General features: G+C 36.9%; 1 protein-coding gene across 2 annotated transcripts in view; it reads right to left on the bottom strand.

Moving 5' to 3' along the window:
* Nucleotides 1–533: 533 nt before the first annotated feature.
* LOC5563562 (G-box-binding factor) overlaps nt 534–20,691 on the bottom strand; it is a 63,208-nt gene continuing 43,050 nt past the window's right edge. Inside the window, exons 2-3 of one of the 2 annotated variants that reach the window (XM_021851717.1) lie at nt 2,760–3,043; nt 534–2,687 (exon numbers count right to left, since the gene is read on the bottom strand). In XM_021851717.1, the coding sequence (XP_021707409.1) occupies nt 1,040–2,687; nt 2,760–3,043 (1,932 nt within the window). In that variant the 3' untranslated portion in view covers nt 534–1,039. Of the gene's footprint in view, nt 2,688–2,759; nt 3,285–20,691 lie in introns of those variants that run through there. The other variant, XM_021851716.1, reaches the window with a different exon arrangement.

Raw genomic sequence — 20,691 nt, 5'->3', positions numbered from 1 at the left:
CTACAAAGTGCTATCCTTGGTGCTATCCCAGATTATCTTCCGTCGTCTATCACCTACAGAAAACGCATTCGTGGACGACAATGGACCACACCTTTTCCGTGCACGATTTGTTCATAGATTTCAATGCGACATACGCTTGGAATGTGGTTTCTTGCTAACGGCTGACAATAACATTAATTGAGCACTACGAAGGCAGATAATCTGTGAAAGTCGTGCTCCCTGGGGGCTCCAGAAGAAACTACGATCGAGAAAGATTCACTTCACTTTACCTCAAGGTACCAAGACGCTCATAAGACTAGTGGTCCACTATGATCATTATACCTGGATCATGTTGCAGGCGGACCTGCAAGCACTTGTAGTCTTTCGTCGATGAGTGGTTAATGTGGCCAATGGTTTTATCAGGTAAAGTTTCATTGCGTTTGGAAATACTTCTGTCCATTTTATTCGATAGCTAAAACTAAATGTTACAAACTGCACTACCGTTCAGAGCAATTAGAACGAGTGTTTCGGCGTAAAAGAAATCGAATTCCGCACTAAATTTTTTGGTATTTTATTGCTTATGTCTTCTTAACTACCACTAAATACTGTCTAAACGTCAACTCTGTCTTGAATTAACTTAATCGTTTGACTATCTACGATAAACATAAAATGCTCATGTTAGAATGAGTTTGACGGAGATGGGTCGGTTCCAATGTCAATCTGTTCTCACGATCAACAATTCCGTGTAGTATTTCATAAGGCTGATCTCGTTTTCTGCGTCATATGTAGTTGTCTGGTCAATCTCGCTTCCAAGGGTTTTAGAAGCAGGTCACAAACAAACCGAGTACATTTTCAAAAAGATAATCATTATGGCGGTTTCAACATAGAACCTAAATCATCTTAGTTTTCTTTGTTCGAGGGCTCAACGCACTCCTCCCTCTTTTGCTTTTTTCGAACTTCCATCGGGTTAATAATTTAAATAATAAACTCCTAACTAGTAAATCTGCGCAACTAAAAATACATTTACATCGGGAAGCCTTGTGGCTTCTTTGGGGGTGCATTACAGACTCATCTTGGTCCCGGTCTCACTCCGATCAGTGGTCGTGGCTGTATTGTGAGTCTTCTTCTTCATCCGGTGGACCATCTTGTTGATCTTTTTGAACTGTTCCTCGGTATAGGGGGCGTCCCGTTTGCTGGATGCCTTGCTGCTGGAACTGGACGACGTTGACGAGCTACGGGAAGAACTGCTGGACTTGCTGCTGCTGCTGCCACTGCCGGCCGATCTGGTGGCATGCATCCGATGGCCGGAGTTAGATCGTGGCGTATTGGCGTGGTAGTTGTAGATGGCTTTCGGTTTCTGGGTGATGGCAACGATCGGTTCGGTATTGTAGAGTGATTCGATTTCCGGTGCCGGAGATGAACCATGGCTGTGTAGGTCGTTGATCGCTTCCGGGGTCACTGGTTCGATGAAAGCCTTGTTCTCCAGGTATGGAGCGTGTGAGGGGTACACCGCTTGGTAGATGTACTGTTGCTGGTGATCGTGCTCTTCTGGTTGCTGGGCATGGTGAGCGGCATACTCGGGTTGTTCTTCGGAGGCTTGCTGGAGCTGGGCCTTGACCGCTTGAGGTTTGTAGACCACCCGAGTGTGCTTGTCGCTGGGGTAGTTCTCAACCAGTTTCGGTTCCGGGAGGTAGTCCTCGGGTTCCTGGTGTTGTGGTTTGTGCTGGGCATGGTACTGGGCAAAGTTCTGATATTTTGGTGGGGTTTGGTGGTGATAGTGCTCCTCGGGTTCGTCGTGATCTGGAGATGGAGTAACAAAGTTGACTACGGGTTTTTGGTAGACGTACTCTTGTTGTTGTGATCCAGGAGCAGTTTCAGGCTGCTGATGTACGTATTGGTACTGGACTTGTTGATGCTGTTGTTGAGCAACGGGTTGTGGTTGGTGGTAGGTTTCATATTCATAGGCTTGATGGTCAGGCTCTGGAGAGCTGTGGTAGGGGACATGTGTTGGAGTAGGGGATGGCTTGCGATAAGATGGTTGTGTTGGTCGATTTCTCGGTGATTCATAATAGTGACCGTGAACAGGTATGAACTTGCCGTGTCCAGCATTGTACATTGGGACGTAGACTTCTTCAGTTTGGTATGGGTCAGGTTGACTGTATTTCGTTGGCTGAGGTTGATGCTGGTGACCGTGGTGATAGTGCTGATGTGCTTGCAGCTGCTGTTGGTGCTGATGTTGTTGTTGCTGTTGTACGAGCAGCTGTTGTTGCTGTGCGATCACCTGTTGCTGATGTTGGTACTCTTGTTCCTGGAATTCCTTGTATAGTTGGGCTGCACGAACTTCCAAGTATTGCTGCAGGAGGGCCTGCAGATGCTGAGCATACTTAGCAGGTCCTGGAATCTTCAGGACAATTGTAGGAACATCATCATCTTGCTGTTGTTGCTGTTGCTGATGGTGCTGTTGTTGATCGTAGTAATGCTGTTCGCGTGATGACTGATGATAGTGTCCATCGGGGTAGACCTGGTATACCTCCTCGATGGGTTTCAGTTCGTAGCTGTGCGATGGTGTGATTTCTAGTTCGGTGACGGTTTCCTCAGTGGAGTGCGTAGCTTTCACATGACCGCCATGATGGGCGTAGGGATATAACATATATTTCTGCTTGGAAAAATGATACCCTCCTTCATGATGGTTACTGTAAGGACCATATCTAAAACGGAAGAAAACAGATTGTAATATCCTTTATCCACGGTTAAGTACGTATGATTTCAAAACAACAAACCCCAGTTCACCATCGATGGTCCGCTTACTACTTCTCGTGTCGGAGCTGTTGTCTCGCTGGACTTTGATTTTTAGCTTGTTCCCTCCGGCTTCGTTGAATTGCTTGTCCAGTTCTTTAATGAAGTCGATGTCCTCTGGCGGCAAGCCGGTAAACTCGTCGACAATGGATTTTGGTGTCTTGGTTGGCTTCGCCGATGAAGCTTTCTTCGTTGGTCGCTTCTCTGGCTTTTTCTCCCTGTTGGCGGCTGTCGTTTGCAGGGCCAACACTGACACCAATAACGATAACTGAAGCGAGAATAAATTCGAAGTTGCATCAATAAACATTTAAGTGGAAGCCTGTGATCCTATCGCATGTAATTTTTAAATAATTTGGATGCTACCTGGTTGGATCATTTTAGTTGTAAAGAGATATATGATATATAAATTTAATGGGTAAGGAATTAATGCATTCAGCAACTATGTACATTTGTTCATTAGAGATTTCAACTCCCACGGTACAGGCTGGGGGGAATTGTATGACGACCACCGATCAACGTTGACCTCTGCGACGACTACAATATTACGATTCTCAACACTGGGGAAGTTACACGAGTGGCACCTTTAGCTCAAGATGGAGGTCCTAGTGATAGCCGTTTAGATCTCTTAGGGTCTGTCTCAATTGGGCTATTAAAATTAGTCCGAACTTAAATTTGACAGTTGAGGGATTCCACGGAGGCATGCAAGTCGATTCTGATCGACCATTTCAAAAATATCTGAAACTTTGCACAGTCTTTCAGTTCCATCTAAATCGTCATTTTCCGATATCAAATCTTCAAGTTGAGTCACGACTAACTTTTCAAAAGGGTGTATGTGAAAATGGTTCAAAAATATTCAAAAAGCTGCACAGCAAAAACGGTTCGTTCGATTGTTAGACAACTAAAGAAACAAAGTTAGACAACTAAATAAAGATTCAAAAAAAAAAAAATACACACAGTAAAAAAAAAATTTTTTGCATTAAAAAACATCATTTTTGTCACAAAAACTCAAATATCTCAAAACCCTATCGGAATACCAACCAACCATTATATTAGCTATCTACCATAAAAATTTGGTGATGGTAAGCCAATAAACAAAAAAGTTATGACATTTCAAATATTTCACAAATTTGACACTTAGTGAAATTTTTTTTTTTCATTGTTAATTTTTTTTTAGGACCGCAGTTTGTTGCTGAATTTTTTGTTAAGGGTACCACATGAGGTTAACAAGTTGTTTTCATGATATTTTATTTAATTATTCATAACTATTATAGCATCTATTAGAAAGTTAGACGCGATTCAGTGTTGAGATCTAAAGTCTTGATAGTGTCATATTTTTTATTGTACGTAACTGAAGAAAAATTCTCTCAATAGTGTTGAAACCTTTTGATAAAAGAAACCTATAAGAAATCTAATATTGAAGACAAAAGCTACAAAAAAAGTTTTCATATACAGGAATACGACTAGTTTACCTGCAAAAAGTTTACCTCGTAGAGAACAAGGCGGGTCTATACCCAGGTGATCTAGTATACGTGAAGCAGGTCGGTTTTCTTGGCGCTGGTTTTCTCCACAAAGTTAAAATCTGATTACACCTGGGTATAGACCCTCCTTCTTAGAGAATAGACTTTGTTAATCATATTTGGGAGAAAGCGAGTAACTTCAACAACTTCAAAAACATGATAGGTACATACCATGAACAACTCACGAAAAAGCTAAAAATATACTACCACTATGGTTATAAAAGATTTAATTGTAAAATTTTTCTTCAGTCAAGCAAACGACACCAAACTAGTCAGTAAAAACTTTAAAGTGATTTTGTTTATTAAAATCTAACGAGCAACATGAGTAGTCGCTTTCTCAACTGTTGCAGGCCGTTTGCAGAAAAAAAGTGTTCGAAAGAGCTACGAAATCTCACCGAAAGCACCATAGATAAACTGAAAGCGGCTGGTTATGCTCCAATGTCTACATTGAATACAAATTTACGCATTTGTACGTCCTGCCGTTTAAACGTTGACAAACGGGCAATCTGTACATCATCGGTGGATCAGGTTGCAGGAAGTTCGAAAACAACAACAACTGAGGAATTACTAGATGCACCGACAACAACTGAGGAGTTACCAGAAGTACCAAGTGCAGATAGTCTTGCCACGGTACCATCAGCGACATCTGTTTCAACAAATCAATCAGAAGATGAGTGCATCCAGAAGGTCAACATCGAACGCTTCAACGAAGGGATAGCTGGAATAAAAGTGACTCCGATTAAATGGACGAAGATGGGTTACGTCAATTATCCCGAGAAAAAATACCGTGAAATCAACGAAGCTGTACGAAGAAACCTCTTCAAATTAGGACCTGAGGATGTGGAAAATACAGACTACGATGAGGTAATTATGAATATGAAGGAAAGGTTCTCGAATCTAGCCACGACAAGGAAAGAAAAATTATTGATTTTGTCGATGCTGCCAAGCTCGTGGTCTATTCAAGACGCCATTGATGAGTTCAAAACCAATAGAAATACAGCAAAAGAGGCAAAACAATTCAAAAATAACTGTCTTGCAACCAAAAATGCTAGGTCGAGTACTTCATTAACAGATGAGACAAAAGAAAAAATAATTCAATATTTTGAAGACGATGAAGTAAGTACAGCTTTGCCTGGCCAAAAAGATTATGTATCTGTAAAAAAAGATGGAAAGCGTCAAGCAATCCAAAAACGATTAATGATGACTACTTTGAAAGAAGCGTATACACGCTTCAAGGAAATTAACGAAAATATTAAGGTAGGTTTTTCCTCATTTGCAAGCCTTCGTCCAAGGCAATGCAAGCTTCTATCCAATTCAGGAACACATAATGTTTGTGTGTGCACAACACACGAAAATATTAACCTAATCTTACATAGTTTGAAAAGAATCAATTTATCAAAGGATATTAAAATGTTAACTGGTAGTCTTTTGTGTGAAAATACAACATCAAATTGCTATCTACGATCTTGTTCGGATTGTCCAGATTCTTCATCATTGGAAAATACTTTATTCGCTGAGTTTGAAGAAAATTATATTGATCAGTTATCATTTGAGCAATGGGTGACCACGGATAGGTGTGACCTAGAAACTATTGTAAAACCTGTAGATGAGTTTGTGTCATTTTTTTGCTTGAAATTAGAAAGTTTAATTCCTCACGACTTTATTAAAACAGAGCAATCCCGCTTTTTAAAAAATACGAAAAATACATTACAAGATGGTGAATTTTTAGTCATTTGTGATTTTTCTGAAAACTATAGCTTTGTATTGCAAGATGAAGTGCAGTCCCCTCACTGGAACGTACAACAAGCTACAATTCATCCATTCGTTATTTATTTCAATGGAAGTACGCAAATTGAACATTTTAGTTTTATTGTAATTTCCGAAGATTTAAGACACGACTCAGTATCTGTAAATTTGTTCATTGCCAAAATGATTAACTTTTTACGCGTTGATAAGGATAAAGAAATCAGAAAGATATATTTCATGTCTGATGGAGCAGCATCGCAGTACAAAAACCGTAAGAATTTTTCGAGCCTATGTCAATTTAAATCAAAGTACGGAATTGATGCAGAATGGCATTTCTTTGCTACGTCACATGGCAAAGGTCCTTGTGATGCTATTGGAGGAACCATAAAGCGCATGGCCACAAGAGCAAGTTTAGCCAAAGAACGTGAGCATCCAATTAAAACTGCCAAAGAACTATTTGATTGGGCGAATCGCAGAAAAGAAGAAGATTTAACAAAATTATCATTTTGTTTTACTACTACTGAAGAGTACGAATTAACGGCATCAGAGCTCAGCGAGCAATATAATAACGCGAAAACGATCCAAGGAACCCAAAAATTTCACTGTTTCATTCCATTGTCATAAAATAAAATTAAAGCAAAACTATACTCGAACTGTACTGATAATGATGCAAAAGTGTTCGATATTGTAAAAAAATTGAATAACAATAAATAAATAAATAAGTATTAATAAAATGTTTTCATGTTCTCATAACGCATACCCAAATCCAAAACTTTTAAAGTTTATATATAACATTTAGAAACTCATCGATCATACTCTAAAAAAAAAATATCCTGGTAAAAAAAAAAAATATTTTCGTGTAATCTGTTAATTCATTTTAATTTATACATATATACATATACATATAATATTTACATATACATATAATATTTACATATACATAATATTTATACATATAATATACATAATACTAATGAATACATGAAAACGACTTGTTTAATTCACGCAAGGCCCTTAACAATAAAATCAGCAACAAACTGCGGTTCCCGTAATAATTTACACCGAAAAAAAAAAATTTTTTCTACTAAATGTGAAAATTGTGACATGTTTGAAATGTCATAACTTTTTTTTTTATTGGTTTACCATCACCAAATTTTTATGGTAGATAGCTAATATAATGGACCGTTTTCCCTCAAAAAATTACGTTGGTATTCCGATAGGGTTTTGAGATATTTGAGTTTTTGTGTCCAAAATTATGTTTTTTAATGCAAAAAAAAAAAAAAAATTTTACTGTGTGTATTTTTTTTTGGAATCTTTATTTAGTTGTCTAACTTTGTTTCTTTAGTTGTCTAACAATCGAACGAACCGTTTTGGCTGTGCAGCTTTTTGAATATTTTTGAACCATTTTCACATACACCCTTTTGAAAAGTTAGTCGTGACTCAACTTGAAGATTTGATATCGGAAAATGACGATTTAGATGGAACTGGAAAACTGTGCAAAGTTTCAGCTCAATAGAAAAAAATGAATTAAAAAATTTACCAAATTTTGGTGCTGTTGCTTGGAATCACTCAGTTCAGAAATTAGTCCGCCTCTGATTTCGATCTGTCAAAAATAAGTCAGCTCCCGAGGAGACTTATTTTTGACAGATCAAGAATTATTTGCTCGTTCGTGAATGTTGTCCAAGGTTCTGAATTTACTTTATTTACTTAAATCCAAAACGTTGAATGTTGTGTACATGTATTTTCCCGCATCGATCATTTTGAGATTACGATATGGCCACAGAGGGCTGAGCTTCCAGCGGCCTTCAAGATGTGATCGGAACAAGATCAAAAGCCAAGACAAGTAAATTGAACTACGGAAAGAGATTCTGGTCAGAATATAACTGTTTATCACAACGGTTCTTTCTCTTTCAGTACCGGCACAACAAGTCGGGTGATATATTGCGCCTCGGTCGAAACGGAACCACTTTTTTAACATCGGATTGCGTTAGTTTTTGTTCTTCCCTTGGACTGGCTAAACTGTGTATACTGTACCAGCAGAATACTGTGCCCTATCAGTAGATAGGTTGTTCATTTTGGATACGGTCACAGAAATTGTTACCCAAAACGAACAGTTGGTCACCGGATGAACTAGACTTTAACGTTACCATCGCAGAGAATAGTCACGATGGAGATGCTAAGCACAAGGATAGCATTATCATTGAATCTGCAGGGTAGTATCACAGACAAACAGACGTAACACTGACGAAATTTCCATCGACCACTCATTAACCGATCATTTCAAATACGCTATGTTACAAATCTCACAACCAGAGGCGCGCGCATCGTTTTTCTTCGCGTTTGACGTTTCACACTACCGCCATTCTCACCAGATGATGATGATGTAAACTGGGCGATGGATTTTGAAGAAATTTGTTCTAAGTGTTACGTCTGTTTGTCTGTGGTAGTATCATAACTGGGCTACCGCTGACGTTACTCAAGTGTGAAAGCGTGGATGTGGACAATGTTCGGGCTTCCAAACTGACCATCTGGGGAAGGTTAAGGCCGAGGGTAAACTCTCTAAAGACACTAAAATAAAAATTAACTAACTGTTTAAATTCATTCGATTTTAGATTGAAAGATGTTTATCAAAGTAAGATCTTGTTATAGGGGAGCGAAAGTTTAGTATATCTTACAATGTCTATACAAGATGAAAAAGATGCTTACGTAATAATTGACCAAACCCTACGTGCATCTTATTGCCGAGTATTAGACACATTGACCAAAAAAGTACCCATGCCCAAGTAAATTAAGGAGGTCCCAATTAGTTCTTTACCCCACCCTTTATGGGACGTTCTTTGTGGGGGTGGGGTTAGTACCGTAAAACGGGGTAACTTTGATAGTTTTTTCGAAGAAAACTTGAATATTTTTGCATGCTGTTTCAAAGATTTACAATTTATATTTTTAAAACAAGTACTGGCATCCTATCTATCGATTACAGTCGATAAATTGGCAAAAGATTAATTTTGAATAGATATATAATTGTTCATATAATCGAAAGTTGGTTTTCTGTTTTGGGGTAACTTTGATAATGGAGTATGATTCGAACAAAATTGAATGAATAACGAACATTTGTAGGGCATTGCATACCTCTAGGTGTTTAACGTTCCATGGAAATTTCTGACTTAGATTACAAAAATGGTCCCAGTTTGTGAATATGCTTTTCGCTAAGAGATTTGAGACCGTATTCAAGTTCTATGATAACTAGGCTATCAAATATAAGTGGCCAACTATTCAAAACTACATCAAATAGTGATCATAGAACAGATTGTTTGTAAGCGTTTTGAAAATGCTAAAATTGTGTAAATTTTTTAAATTCGTATAAAAAGCTTAAAATGGTCTTGATTAAAATGAAAACCGCCCTTACATCAAGTGTCATACTAATATTCTTTAGTTTTGCATTAGTTTAGCTTAACTGATCAACAGAAATTACGATATTTCATTTAGTATGCGGTGGGTTACGCACTATCAAAATTACCCGCATTATCAAAGTTACCCCGTTTTACGGTATCATTATCCATTTAGACGCTCTACTCACTTCAATCCGGAAAGGTTTTCGTTGGGAACGATTTTGGACTATATCAATAGTCATTGCATGGTAATTCGATGTCTATAGGACAATATCACATACTAGAATCACTGATGTAATCGTAGTTTTAATTTACAATGGACCGATGCACGAGTTCACTAATTTGACGTTTGAGCGGTGCCGAATTCACTGGTTTCAATGGTCACATAAATAACACGGCACCGCTTAAACGTCAAATAGTGAACCCGTGCATAGGTCCATGGAAAACAACAGTCTTCATCCATCGATCTCGCCTACGACTTCACAAAGCACAAAGACTGGGGAAAGTACGCGGAAGCAATCATTGATGGAAAACAAGCGGTAGAAGCTCCTCCTCTGTTGGAAAAGTATCGATTTTTATTCGAGTTGATTCTCAACAGTTGGTTCGTGAGAAGCCGCCCAATTCGTGGTGGGATGACGAGTGTATGGAACTCTATCGCGGACAATCCGCCGCGTTTAAATACTTTCGGAAACGTGGTTCAATTGATAACTATGAGCGCTATTTTTCCCTTGAACGCAAGTTTAAAAGGTCAAAGCGAAAAAAAGCGGTTATTGGCGCCATTTCGTGTAAGGATTATCGATATCTCGTTGAGAACGCTTTGGACCATCGGAAGAAGAATGCGTAATATCTATATCTGCGTCGGTTAATGAGGATCGTGAGAGCTCTCCTTGGTGGTTTATCGATTTCGCTAAGAAAGTTTATCCGGATTCCGTTCCTGTTGATCGCGTGCGTCGAGATATTCCTGTGGATAGACCGTTTGCGATGGTTGAATTCTCACTTGCTCTCCTTTCATGTAACTATTCCGCTCCAGGAATGGATCGAATCAAGTTCAATTTGCTTAAAGGCCTCCTTGACGTCGCAAAGAGGCGCCTACTGAACTTGTTTAGTGACTTTCTGGAGTGTAACATTGTTCCGGATGACTGGAGGCAGGTGAGAGTAATAGCAATTCTAAAACTCTAAAACTATAATTCGTACCGTCCGATTGCGATGTTGTCGTGTATTCGTAAGTTGTTAGAGAAGATCTAGAACAGGACGTGACAGCTCAACTAAGACTGCCCCGTTGTTTTTCAGCAGATAGCCTTGACGATACAATTGCCAGTGTTACCAGTATCCTTCTTGAGCAAATTTTTTGAACATATTTAAATATCAAGGCGCATAATTTGATTGTTTCTTGCACGTTTCATTGATTTACTGCAATAGAGGATGTTATATTTTTTAAAACTCAGGTTGATATCAAAACCGGCAATATTTTTAGAGAAAAATGACACAAAATCCATTACATTGGTCTAAATTAGGTATTTTTTATATGTTTTAGTATTGTATGAACACATGCTTTGAACTTAATATCGAATATAAATAGATTTGAAACAAAATGATTCCATGAAATATTTCCAAACTTTTGATGCAAACTTTAATCCATGAACTAGCAACAAGGCTGGGCTAGCAACAAAGTGGTCTTTTTTTGACAGGCAATTGCTTTCGTTTTTGTACTTTGACCTGTCACGTCTTAGGAGAAGATGATTCTCTTTCGACTAGATTTAGGCCTTTTCATGTGACGCATCCGTCTATGCATTTGTTTACATCGGTGGAGGACCGGTGCTAACACGGGCCTGTTATTTTCATAGAAGAACTGTCAAAGTGCTTCCCGATCAGCTGATTTGAGACGTCATGTGAATAGGCCTTTTGCTGTTTGCGTTTGGCGTGCAAATCCAGTTCAACTGGGCTTCAAATGCGGTAATACAAAGTAACCAATGGATAGGGGAAGTGGTTATGAAATGAACAGGAGTGGTAAAATGAACACCAATAAAAAACAAATTTTAATAAATTTTTATCACGCACATACGATTTAAAGCATAAATCGAAGTGTTCGAGTTGATACGGAGGTCAATTGAAGTGAATATATCAACGAAAACTAAGATTTTAGAAAACTACGTTTGAAAATACGTGGTGACGTAACTTTTAGCACGAAGGTCTAGAGATTTTTAGTGAGGTGCATACCGTTATGATCTCATATCAAACCTGATACCTTTAGAATTATTTTTGAATGGGTTACAATCATTTATGGATGTATTTTCGGAAATGTAACGAACATTTTCAAAAATATTTGTTTTGGTCTCGTATTTCGCATGATGTTTATTTTACAGTTACCCCACAGTTATGGATCAGCTAAGGGTCATTTTTTAGAATAAAATTCGATTACAAATCATGGTGACCTTGTACAAAACAAAATTACCCGCCTGGTAATGCCGAATATCGTTGTTTTCCAGAATACACATAAAAAATCGCAATTATTTACAAAAAGTGTCGATTTCGATAGAAATTTCGAACGTTGTCCATCCCACAGATGTGGATCAGTGGAACAGGAGGGTCCTTATTATGGATCAAATCGACTCATATTATGGATCAGAACACTATAAAAGCAATTTATCTGTGAAGTAAACGAATGGTGTGTTAGTGAAAGTATACTTTTCGGCGTTTCTTTCGGAATCGTCTTATCGCTGATTCATAACTGTGGTACGGGTTTCAATGCCCCACACTTATGAATCAACGATTCTATGAATAGGGATAACATTTAATTTCATACGGACGAATAAAATATGCTAAAAGATGTTGTGATGGATTGCAATGCTGTACAGATTTATAGTTCACGTAGATAAAATGTGTTCTGCGTAATTGCAACTCTATTTGATGAGATATTCTCCGTTTAAGCCAACTTTGATCCATATCTGTGTGCTATCCATAACTGTGGGGTGACTTTACCACCAACAGCTGTTCATTTTACTCACATAGTGCAGGTAAAATGAACATTTTTATCTTCTTTTACTAGCGATAAAAATATATTAAAATTTAGCTATTTTAGTCTGAACTCGTGTCACCACCTTAGATAACCCTTGCCGTCTGACGGTGACAATTGTATTCGTGTAATTTCAATTTGTAAGTTCAAAGTGATTTTACTATCAGTGCATTACACAGTAAAGGAAATGCAGATACTTTGAAGCGTGTACTAAACAGATATGAGTGTATAAGAAACATTCTTTACCATGGCGTGACGATACACCTGATATCCAATCAACCAAAACAAACTCGCCAGCAGTCACTTGGCATTTCAAAATGGAAAGTCAGGGAATGTCAGGGAATTTATTTTTGACCTGGAAAGTCAGGGAATTTCAATGGAGGTCAGGGAAAAATTATGTACCGCACGGTGTGCTGGAACACACATATTATCGAACTTGCATGAACCTCCGATCTTTTTTCACTAAAAGTTAGCCTTGAGAGTCAAAAGAAGCTTGCAGAATATTAAAAAATCTTTCATCGGCAAAAAATTGGAAAAAGATGATTTTTGTATTTTTACCCTTCTCCCATATATGAGTTCATAGGAGAATATTAGAGGTACACTAATATGATGACTTTTAACGGCTTAATGATCAATTTGACATATCTTTAACATGAATGAATTCTTAGATGTTTTAAATTAAGCATCATTTCCTACATACACTCACACAATATGACCAGCCCATGGTGGTATGCCGTATTTTATATAATGGAAATTTCACTTTTCACTTCAGAAAAGCTCATACGAACGCTTTGTATTCTTCTTTCTGAATCAAATAAGTAATATTTTACGTATACGGTAAAGTTTTCTAATCAGAATAGGAATTCCCAGAAATGGAAACACATGGCAGTATAGGCTGTATTCATGTGCTTATACGCGCAAAAGTCTTGAGAGAGGGTTCACTATAACATGATTAACAGTAAACGGCTTATATAGCCTTAATGTGGTCTCAAGCTCATCGTGATACAAGTTTTGTGCTGTCACTAATCTACTCAAATGCAATGCGCACATTATATTTGGGGTTTAAAGTGCCTGATTTTGAGTAAAAGGGCTGGATTACTCCAATTATTTGTCATAGGATGAATAATAAATGTGGCGACGATGACAAATCGATCCAACGTAGTTCAGCACTTTTATTCAAGACTTCGCACTTATGGAGGGGGTAAATTTTGCGAAATAGATACAACAATTTCAATATCCAACATGGACACATACATTTTAGTATCGTAAAACGAGGTATCTTTGAAAATGCGGCTAACTTTGATAGTGCGGGATCCGCAACGTACTAAACAAAATAACAAAAATTATGTTATTCAGTTAAGCAAAACGAATACGAAACTAAGGGGTATCAGTGTGACACTTCACCTCTGAGCTGTTTTCGTGCCAATCGAGAGTATTTGAGGCTTTATATTCGAATATTTAAAAATGATGAGATTTTGGTACTTTCAAAACGCTCACAAATAATCTGTTTTACTATCACTATTTCATGAAACTATAATGAGTTCGGTACGTATGCTTGATGGCCTAGCTATAGTAGAACATGAATCCGGTATCAAACCTCATAGGGAAAAACAGTTTTACAATTTGGAATCATTTTCGTAATCAAAGTCACAAATTCCCATATAACATTAAAAGCCTAGAGGTATACAACACCTCATGTACTTTACGGGATTCATTCGATTTATACTCATTCATGTTCCAAAAACGATTGATTTATGGTGAATTCAATGTCGAAACATGATTATCGATAGATATCTATTCAGAGATATACTTTTATACCCATTATTATCAATTTATGATGGTGTTTATCATGTTTGTTTTGACTGAAAACCGTTTTAAAGATGTTTCTTGTTCAATAAATTCTGTAATTTAATTGATAAAATCTAATCCAGTTTCTCTTTTAACACTACAGTCGTCGCGCTGTTGTATTCTGTACAACACTGGTGGAAAAACCTCGCTTAGAACGATCCCAACAGCAGCGTGGTGGTTCTGACGGTGGCAAACCACGCGACGACTGGAAGATTAACATTCTCCAACAGGCGTTGCAGAATTCGCTCTCATTTGAGAATGAAGCACGATCAAAGCAAGCAAAGAAAAACATCCCATCTGTTGCGGTCCACGATCGTCATTGTATCGCAAGGTGTAACAAGTCTGATAAATGGAAGCAGCGAGCGAGAGCCCCAACGAGAGAGCGATGATAAAATCCATTTTTCTCGCTTGTTTACCGTTGGGGATAGGGGTTTTTCTTAACTGGCACGATAAACAATCCACGAACTTCCAATAACAACAGTGTCCCCCAGGCTTGGAGCATGTTTAGAGGGGTTTTATCATGCACTACTATCCCCCCAATCTGATCAAACTTGTAGCAGTATACGATAAACAGTCTCTCATAATGTGCAGCATGTTATGATAGTTACAGAGAGCGATACGTGAGAGATTCTCTCAATTTTCTCAGGATTCAATCCCTGTTCTCCAATCCAATTCAAACTGTGATGATGTCAAACAATAGTTTGTTTTGGATTTTCATGTGCTTATCTACTCATTACCAATGTTACCCCATTACCAAAAACTGACTTTCGATTATATGAAAAACTATAGATTCATTAAGATCGAACCGTTATGCAATCTTTCATGTGCAATCGATAACTAACAAACCATTGCTTGTTTTACAAATAAAAAATAAAATATTTAGATTTTCTCTAAAAAAAACTATCAAAGTTACCCCGTTTGATGGTATGTATTTAGTTTTAAGTATATGAGTGTAACTAGGGATACGTTAATGATGTGAGGTTTTAGCAAACGCACCCAACCAGCGGCTGCAAGATTTCCATTTAAATCTGCATGACAACTTTACAAGTATTATATAATATTGTTACTCATACAAGAAATATAAGACTATCATATTTTTTTTTTATTTTCACATCTTACATTTTCTGTATAAACCCTGTATATGTAACGATATTTTACAATATTTGTATGCGTTCTTGTTTTGGATGTAGACATACCGTATACAGGTTTACGTAGAATCTTCCTCCATCTTTCAATTAAAACAAATGTGAATAACAAGACCAGCTAGATGTGAACACACCATACAAAATTTAGACAGTACATTGCCCTATATAATTGTATGGCGGTTTATTTTAATGGTTGCATGTAATTATACAATTGTCTGTTATCTTAAAAAAGCTTCATGTTCAATAACGAACTCCAATGATTTCAATTATTCTGTAGAATAGGAAACATTGATTGAAACTTGATAAGTTGTAGTATGTTTACCTTAATAAATTTATGTAAAAATGCGATGTCGTTAATAAACGGCATACCACCATGGGCTGGTCACCTTGTGTGAATGTAGGTAGAAATTATGCTAAATTTGAAACGTCTTGTAATCGATTCGTGATCAAGGTATATCAAATAAGTCTTTGAGCTATTGCAATGCATCAAAATTAGTGTAACTCTAATATTCTCCTATGAACTCATACATGGGAGAAGGGTAAAAATACAAAAATCGACTTTTTTCAATTTTTTGCCGATGAAAGATTTTTTAATATTCCGCAAGCTTTTCTTGACTATAAAGGCTAACTTTTAGTGAAAAAAGATCGGAGGTTCATGCAAGTTCGATAATATGTGTGTTCCAGCACACCGTGTACCGTAAGATGGGGTGTTATGGAAACGTGGGGTTTTAAGGGATTGGAATTCTCTATCAAGTTCGACAAATCACAGAAACATTATCTGAAATGCTTAAAATCATAACACAGACAAAAACTTTTGAAAATGTTATCTATTTTCCGATATTTAATTATTTCTGTCAAAAAAGTATCTTTTTGAAAATAAGTGGGGAATTTAGGGATATTCTATTCTACTTTCTAGGTTACTATTCGAAATATGCCGTAATGTATTCCAATAGATTGTTGGCTTGTTTCGCGTAATAAAACTACAATGAAAAAGTAAGGGATCTATTTTGGCAGTCACTGAATATCGTCAAAAATGATAGTATTCAAAGTTTGATATGAAAACCTGGATAGTATGTATGGATCTGGTTCTATTGATCCTTTTGAGCTCTAACTAATCAATGAGCTCTTTTTGAAAAACTTTTAAGGTTCAGTGACTATGTGTGTAGTGTTGTCGGGTATTGAACGCTTTATGCTTCAGAGTGTGCCTTTAGTTTTCACTCCATAGTGGAAAACTTTTCGTAAGGATTTTTTTCCGACCATGCCACTAGATGTTGCATGCAAATACGTCGTTCAATGTGGTACTTTATTTGCATTGAAAATTGACCACTTCCACTATTAAAACTAGAAGTTTGATGAAATTATCCTAACATATGATAGGATATTCCAAAATTGCTCTGTATAGCTTCTACGATTCGTAAACAGTAGATATAAAGGTTATAATCCTGTTTCATCATAGTTACATTTAGGTTAACATCTGTTCTGATTTAGCAGGAAATGTCCTGATTTTCAGTTTTTTACGGCTTAACTTGTTTAACAAATCCGGTGAGTTTTGCAAACTTTTACGAAAAAAATAGTCTGGTTTTTTAAACTGATCAGATGGTATCAGTTGCATATAAGTATGAAAATAATTTCAAGATGCAGCTTCAAAATATAATTATTATGTATAAAATATTTAGCACTTAAAGTAAAATGGTTTGCGTTTGCAGTAGTTCCAACTTGAATGATATTGAAATAATACATTATGCCTGTCGTATTTGTGCCTATCGTCCGGATATCTGATGTTAAATGCCTAACGTCGTGCACCCATGAGTGATATGCTAATTCGCAAGTAACTGAATGGGTCACTCGTTACGCTCGTACATCAGATGACCTGTAGTTGTAGGATAATCTTAAATAGTCATTGTACTCAAATCTTGTTAAGAAAATACTACGGTCCACTACCCCTTAGAAGGGTGGCAACTCACAGTTTGGGAAAGTTGTCGTTTTTGTTTTTAGGTACTGGGTTGGTGATCAGCATATAAACGAACCAACGTCAAGCAAATTATAGTTCGAGCGAACCTGAATCGGATTGAGGTTGAAACTGTGATTCAGAACGGGTTTCGGCAGTTCCAACCTGTGTTTAAAAAACGGATTCGAAATGTGCTGTAGGGTTTCGTTCTAATTTGTCGTAAGCGCTATTATTCGTCGTATCAAACTTAAAATGTTCCACTACGGCGGATATTCCAACTTACCTGCAACATGGATTCATTTTCCAAGAGTAATTTTGGTTCGTACACTTGTCAACCAAAATGCAATAAAACTACTGTATTTCGATAACTAACTTCAGTTCAATTATCTACTTTGCACTGTTTTTTTTACCGAAATCGCATGAACGAACATGATATGAGTGAAATGCTTAGTGATCGACATCAGTCACACTATTTTATGATACAAGTTGCTTCCTGCCTCCCTGTGTGACTTACTTCGCCGGGCACTTATCTACACTATGGAAAACCTTCGTACCGTAAACCGGGGTAACATTGATCATTTTTTTAGTTTTTCTTAAATTTTTCATTTCACAATACAAATGTTACAAGTATCATCTTTTTAAAACAAGTACTGGCACCCACCGCTCCTAACTATTTACTTTATTTTCTTTTTCGAAAGATTTAAACATGTTTAAATAAATGTTTTAAGTGATTTTTTGATTCAGCTGATATGGGGTAACATTGATCACCCAAGTAAACAACGTTCGCTAATATTGGAAATGTCGTTACTTACTAAAATCAGGGCCCCTGAAGCCGAATATGAAGACCAAACTCTTACAAGTCATTTACTTTTTGAGTTATTTCAAATTTAAAAACACCTTGAACCGCGGAATACGCTTAAAAGTAGGTAATTTCCTCATGAAATTCTACATTCGTAATAGTAATTAGTTAATTTTGCCTAATTGAATAAACTTATGAAAGATTTGACAACGGAATCGTTTTCGGCCTTGCCATTTTTAGTAACACCCGCATTTTCCTTGATCATATCGTCTGCAGAACTCATGTGAGACATTAATTTTCGGTAGTGTAAGTGAAAATGATAGAAATCATTACAGTCGCCTCTCCACATCTCGATATCGAAGGGACCATCGAGATAGGGAGAGATCGAGACAAAGAACAAATTTTTGATGAATACTAGATTGAAAAACACTCCGTTGCCAAGATAGTAATACACAAACAGACGTCATTAAGCGCTTCTAATTTGTTTTGAATCCCAAAACTTTGGTCTAGTAACCTTCGATATTGGTCATATCGACAAACGGAGAGAAAATTGAGAACGAAAAATCAACAGAAACACATCGAGATATGGAGATATCGAGATAAGGAGGATATCGAGATATGGAGAGTGAAAATGTATGCAGACTGAAGGGACTTATGAAATCATCGACATAGGGAGAGATATCGAGATGTAGAACATCGAGATGTGGAGGGTCGACTGTATTTCAAAAAGTTGACAAATTTGCGCATGAACTAAACGCAATTTTGGCAAAAACCTTAATTATCATTAGTTTATGAATATACGAAAGAGAGGCACCATTCATGGTTCGAAAATGGTTCATCAATAAATCTTTATTTGAACGTTTAACAAGATGAGTCATCCCGATCAATGTTACCCCGCTGATCAATGTTGCCCCGGATTACGGTACTTTTTCACTGAAGAATTTCATTCCAATCACACGCCGTAAAAGTATAGAATTGTATAAAATTTCCTCAACGGCCGCGTAAAATTGAGAATGTAAACAAAGTTCAATCCGTCGTACCGTAATCCGGGGGCAAAATGATCACCATTTTACAATTTTTTGCTGTGTTGTCCTTCGGAATTCAAATATTGTCATGTAAATTTCGGCGAAACCAGTACTACATTGACCTTTATCAGTTTATGTAATCGATTTTTCGAATAATATTTAACATATTATAAAAATAGTTTAAATATCCAAAAATTAGAATGACGCACTGGGGCGAAATTGATCACCAAATAAAAAAGCAGGTTTAAGAGTAAAAATTTTCCTTATCTACAAAATTTGGGTCTCCTGAATCTGAATATGATGTCAAAAATCTTACAACTCGAGTATTTGATCATTTTATTGCAAAATTAAACTTTGAAAATCTGCCTAATACGCCTAAATGTAGGCAATTTCCCTTGAAATAAGCACATTATTTGAGAATAAACGGTTTCATGAGCAATACACCATACTTGCTATGCTGTATGATATTAACAATGAGTTCAGTAGTTAATACTAAAGTTTATACAACATTTTAAACACTCATAGTTGACATATAGGCATAGCACCAGTGGATTGTTTAGCATCGACATTTCCAACTGTATTACTTACACCTTCAAAAAGTGTTAATATTTCTATGCAAAACTGACACCAGATAGTTCCAAATCCTTATTAGGCATATTTAAACTTGAAAACATGGAATGTATTTGGTGCCAACGAATCCTTCACCATCCTTGGAAGGAAATGTGTTTTGGTATCGACCTGATCAAATTCGCCCCAGTGATCAATTTGCCCCCGGATTACGGTACTGAGAAAAAAAAAGTTGTGCTCGTCAATGTGTGCGCGATATTCGACGTAAAAAACGATTCCTTTGATTTTGTTGTTTTCACTGCACTGAGAGCAATTGTCTTGATTGTTCGGACAAAAGGTATTGTGTTTATATGTTTGTGCTAAATTTTGATGTGCCAACAAAGAATTATTAAGGACATTAATATATTGTATCATGCTGAAAGAATGGAGGGAGATGCCCGTAGATCGATATATTCTAGTAAAACATTTTATAATAGCGTTGATGTGTTGTGTTTTGATCACTCACTATATCACAGTGAGCCGTAAGTTGTGAGACGAATCTGAAAACTGATTGCGACAGAAATGAAAACGACGGATGGACAATACGGCAAGATGAAATTTAATTACATTATTTCCAAAAAGACGATCAAGATTCATCAAAATCTTATTGTACAATTCGAAAGCCGTTTTGGGAAAGAATTGTTTGGCATCGGTTTGAGCAGCATCATTCACTGTAATAGTGGAAAGTCCTCTATGGCCGGATAGCCTCTATTTTAGTATTCCAGGATTATACCAAAACATATTTTTGCACTGTATACAAACTATGAAGTTTTCATGTCCAAACAAAAACAAAAAGTAGCTGTTGAAAGTATCACTCTGCTACAATCTACCAAAAAATGTGAAACGATAAATTTTCATACAAGTGTAGCCACAAATGTTT

Source organism: Aedes aegypti, chromosome 3 (genome assembly GCF_002204515.2).
Source record: "Aedes aegypti strain LVP_AGWG chromosome 3, AaegL5.0 Primary Assembly, whole genome shotgun sequence".
Taxonomy (NCBI): domain Eukaryota; kingdom Metazoa; phylum Arthropoda; class Insecta; order Diptera; family Culicidae; genus Aedes; species Aedes aegypti.
Note: the sequence above shows the minus strand (reverse complement) of the source record. Positions and strands in the feature narration are given on the sequence as shown.